The 4,942-nt window shown below is 45.5% G+C and overlaps 1 protein-coding gene across 1 annotated transcript in view; it reads right to left on the reverse strand.

Moving 5' to 3' along the window:
• Positions 1-4,942, reverse strand: part of LOC109953366 (transcription factor E3-like) — a 20,960-nt gene that overhangs the window by 6,558 nt on the left and 9,460 nt on the right. The window contains exons 6-8 of the mRNA XM_020588835.1: positions 4,386-4,532; positions 1,606-1,726; positions 373-429 (exon numbers count right to left, since the gene is read on the reverse strand). Coding sequence (XP_020444491.1) covers positions 373-429; positions 1,606-1,726; positions 4,386-4,532 — 325 coding nt within the window. The remainder of the gene's footprint in view (positions 1-372; positions 430-1,605; positions 1,727-4,385; positions 4,533-4,942) is intronic.

Genomic DNA, 4,942 nt, shown 5'->3' on the forward strand with positions numbered 1-4,942 from the left:
AAGGCCGGGTACTCTACACTGCCATTCGGCCCGTAGGCACAAACGGCAGTGAGAGACCTATCCCCGACCCGAAGGCGCAGGGAAGCGACCCTCTCGTTCACCGGGGTAAACTCCAACACATGGCGGCTAAGCTTCCACATGATCACATTTATTCTTCTGGCGTCATAAGATAAATCAATTGTTTAACTTCAACTCTGAGCCCTGAAAGTTAAGGCTTGAACCTAGAAATACTGAGCCAACAACACCCGTTAATCCACCGCTGGTGTGTGGGTGTAGCTCTAAACTTTACTCCATAATGTGTGCTGACAGCCTGATGATGAACACATGAACACTGCTGTTACTGCAGTAGTGAAGTAGTGCTGCAGTACTCACTGAGGTTGTGGTTGTCTTTCTTCTGTCTCTCTTTGGTCAGAGCTTTGGTCTCCACATCTACAACAGCAACCACATCACAAATGTTTTACATTCAGCAGACATTTTGTTTATGAGGACAGCATTAAACAGGCATCTCTGACTTTACACAGGTTTATGGGGACACTTTGAGAAGTGAGGACACTTCAATGAAATGAGAACATTGTGTAACTTTTTGTCAGCCTGCAAAACGTCCTGCAGTTTCAGGTGCTCTGACAACAATAACAGGGGAAACTGTTTAATTCCACTAAGCAATCCCAACTAAAGGTCCACTTAATGATTATTTTATTTTTTCTGTCAAGTATTGTATTTGACTTCCTGCAAGGATTATTTTGTTTTCCTGATGAATAACACAAGAAACTGGATCTGTACAGTAACTTAAAATGAACTTTCTGTCAGAGCAAACTGTGTGTTTTAGTTTGGAGGACGAGTGTTCATGCTGACTGAACAGGAAGTGGGACCTGATGATGTGGGAAAATGCGACTGATACAAGCCAAGTGTGTTCAGAGGAAGTCGTGATGTTGACTCATCACAGTGAAGAACAACTGATTTCTTTTACAACAGAAAAAAGGGAAACGCAGGAGGAGGACCTTCAGTCTCAGAACTAGACTGAGCCAATCAGCACTCAGTCCTGCAGACCGTGGGCCAGATCAGCTCAGGGTCTGAGCTGGGTTTTCAGGTGTGGATGAGACACACTAGGCCCTGAATATGTGCTGCATATAATCAGATGATACTGCTGCTCTCCAGGGAGTCCTGCCCTCAATAAAACTAATCAACAACTAAAATCTAGGTTTCTGGTTAGAATCGATTAGGTTAACCCCGTTGGTTCAACTTACATACTTCTGTTTAACCCTGAATAACTTCTTGAACATGGAAAACAGCAGGAGGAGAAAACCACAGAGTCACTGACTGTGTGCCTTTGATTTATCCCGTGGTTCAATGGGGTGTTGGCAGAAAAACAATCTGGTTAATATGAGTCAACAGTGATTCGTTTGTAAAAATACCAAATAAACAACAGTGTCACTGACAAACTTCGAATGTCTGTTTGTAAAAATACCAAATAACAAACGACAGTGTCACTGACAAACTTCGAATGTCACATATTTGTATTGTAGCTTGTATCTTGTTAACAACGTGTGTGTGGGTGTTGGGGGGGTACTACAGCAGTGTGTGATTACGATATGTTCGCTAACCCACCGCTCAGCTCTCTCTTGATGGCGTGCAGCTCAGCTGGGCAGCTGTTGCTCACGGTGACTGTGGGTGTGGCCATCCCGCCGCTGCCGCTGTACACATCCAGCATGGTCCCCGACACTGGCAGCTGGAACGAACCAATCAGAACACAGAATCAGCAACAAACAGAGTAGTGAGACAGAATCCAGAGCATCCTGTGCTGTGACTGGCTGCAGTATGACTCTGCTAACAAGGCTGACCTTCTGCTTCGTGTGACTCAGATGTCGCCATAGTTTCTCTAGTTAGCTGCTAACTGCTAACAGCACAGTTGTTTAATCATGTCTTCCATCAGGCAGAACATGAACTACACAGTACAAAATATATAAATGTGAGACAGTTTGTTTGTATTACTGCAGCATCAGTCCCACTGCACAGGGAGGGCTGGAACCTCCAAACCACAGCTGATCACATGGTTCAACCATGTTTAACCTGTGTGGCTTCTCATTTGATCAGCCTTTTCATCCCATGTTTTGAGTCCTAAAACCTTTGTGTTCTCACCCTTAAGTTTAAGGTTTGATCCTATGGGTTGCACATGTACGTATCTCGTACCTGATCTCAGCCTTATAATTACCTTTATGCTTTTTCATTCATTCATTTGTTAGGTCAAGTGTCCTGCACCGGTCCCGTCCGGCCCTTATTAGCCAAGACAGAACATTACATAAGACTCAGCTTCCATGTCAGAAATGTCTGACTATGCTGGATACACTCCTCTCTGTCTTCGCTGAATCTCGCCAATGTGCTCCCCTCAAACTAGCAGAGTGCTGGGGGGTTGGGGGGTTCAAAACAGGGGCAGAGGAGCACAAAATGAAATATCCTCCACAACATCAAGTTTACAAAGAACACATCCATATTGGAGAGTGTCCAGGGAAAAGAGCAAAACAATGGATGGACTGAGCCAGCTGATCTGTTCCTGCAGAAGGTGTGGAGTCGGCTGCTCAAACAGGAAACCTCTGCCTGCTGCTCCAGCGCATGCTGACGACTGGGGCAGCAGACAAACACAGGCCCTACAGGGACCCACCAGAGCGTCTGCAACAAGCTGCACAGCGACACAGTCAGTCTGGTTAACCTCTGCAGCCAGAGGCTTATTTTTGGAATTTGTGCCTGAAAAACCAGATTCAGTCGCTAACAGCTGCACAGCTGTGAGGCCAAAGAGTGTGAGCGCTCAGCAAACGTTCACATTTTCACTTCCACTTGATAAAACCTCTCAGCTATTGAGTAAACAGCCTCATAAGAACAAGTCAGTGACTCCTAAACACTCAGAGCCGCAGCAGAAATGAAGCACAACAATGTAGTAGTCCTGTGATATGGTTGTTGAGCCACGTGTGTCATGCTCAGTCACCTTCAGGCCACAGTCTGGTCCCAGTACCAGGACCACCAGGGTGGAGAGGGTTAAAGGGCAGAATCTGATCAGCCGATGCTCTAACAGTTTTACACTGTGGCTGCAGCAACATGGATATTCATGTCAAAACATCATGTTCACACATGTCATATATAAGAAGAGCTAAAATGAAACAGCGTCAGACAAGATGGGATTCCTCTCTGGCTGTTAGCTGAATGTCATCACACATGCACAGGTCAGCCACAGCTGTGAGTACTTTGACACCTCATATTTCAATGTACTGAACTGTAAATTAATTCATTATGAACAAAGTGAAAGTTTGTTTCCACCTCAGATGTTTCTGACTCTGACACTAAATGTCTGTGATTTTGTCTAGAAAACAACTAATGAGCCGTAGTTGATCCTCTGTGAACCTCCCTGCCTCTGTAGGACAGTCTCAGTTATAATCACAGCTGAAAATGAAAGGAAACAACAGACAAGTGCATTCACACAGGTGCCTGTGTAGCTGTGTAGTTTCTAAATTAAATCTATTAAAGTATTTTCATTTCACGCTGCAGTGTCACCGGTGTCTGCAGATCCAGTTCTAAAGCATCCAACAGTTTATAAAGTAGTTACACCAGAAGGAGCCACACTGCTACAACATAACACACTGTTTAGATGTTAATGCACCTGTAATGATCATCCAACAATATGATACACAACAACACAACACAAAGTGGAGACATGAACCTCTGGTCTTCTCTCTTTTCCTTCCACTGAACTCAACCAGTTAAAACCCTGGATCAACAGTGTTACTATGCTGCAGAGGACAGAGGTCACAAACTGTCAAACTGACCGGGAACACAAGACAAACTCTACAGTCTACCTTTGATTTAATCCTCTTCTTCTCATGGTCTGGCAGTAAAACCAAAATCCTCATTCTTTTTGATTGCACACAGACTTGCTCAGAGTCCGGCTGAGCGGCTTCTCTTCCTCTTTCTGCCTGGACGACTGTTGAAAAATGAGGAAACGTCTCTTTAAGAAAGAAACAAAAACCCAGAGCTTCATTATCTGCCGACACACAGGCGCACGCACTCGGCCTCCACCCACAGCTGCTGCAGCACAAACGAGGAAGTCTGGAAAACTGAACTGATGTTCTGCCAGCTCAGGCCTGCTGCTGGAGGCGGGTTGAAACCAACATGAAACCCACCTTTATACCTAGCTTTAAACTCACTGTAAACCAGGCTTTAGGCGCAGTTTTATCTTTAGTTCAGCTTTAACTCAGTTTTAACTCCGGGTTTAAGCCCAGATTTAACCTGTCGGCACCGTCCACAGCATCTCAGTTTAATGTCTGCTACATTTTGTCCACATATGCTGCTGAAACTGTTGCCTGTTTGCTTCCTGTGTGTTTTCTGCAGATGTGTGCTACCGTGCTGGCAATCTGCAGTCCAGAGTCGATCAGTGTCAGAAACTCGTCATTCAGGCTTGACTCCAGGCTGATGATGTCATCGATAACCGTCTCTTCCATCTGAATGGACCAATCACAGACGAGACACTGGTCAGACCAGGTGGGCCTAAACATTTAGAGCTGATCCTAAAGATCCTGTCAGGTCCAGGCATATTTTAATGGATCAGATTTGACTAAAATCGAACTTCAGTGTGTTTTGTCCCCTCAGCCTGCTGGAGCCTCAGCTGCTCTCCTGAACAACAGCCAGTCAAACTGTCATTACTTATTGTTCATTCTGTGAGGAGCTTCGGACCAAAGTGAAAGGTGTCTGTGTCTCTGCAGCCGCTGTCTGTACTCAGTCAAAGATCGTTTGTGAGGGAAGATGGTCCACTCTGTGACACCGCTGTATAACCAGAGTGGACTGAGTGTTTCCAACAGAGTGAGATGTCTTAGGGGCCCCATGATGCTCTGAGTTCCTCTCCTCTCCTCTCCTCTCTTCTCCTCTCCTCTCCTCTCCTCTCCTCCCCTCTCCTCCCCTC

The sequence above is a fragment of the Monopterus albus genome, unplaced genomic scaffold (assembly GCF_001952655.1).
Source record: "Monopterus albus unplaced genomic scaffold, M_albus_1.0 scaffold642.1, whole genome shotgun sequence".
NCBI classification, from domain to species: domain Eukaryota; kingdom Metazoa; phylum Chordata; class Actinopteri; order Synbranchiformes; family Synbranchidae; genus Monopterus; species Monopterus albus.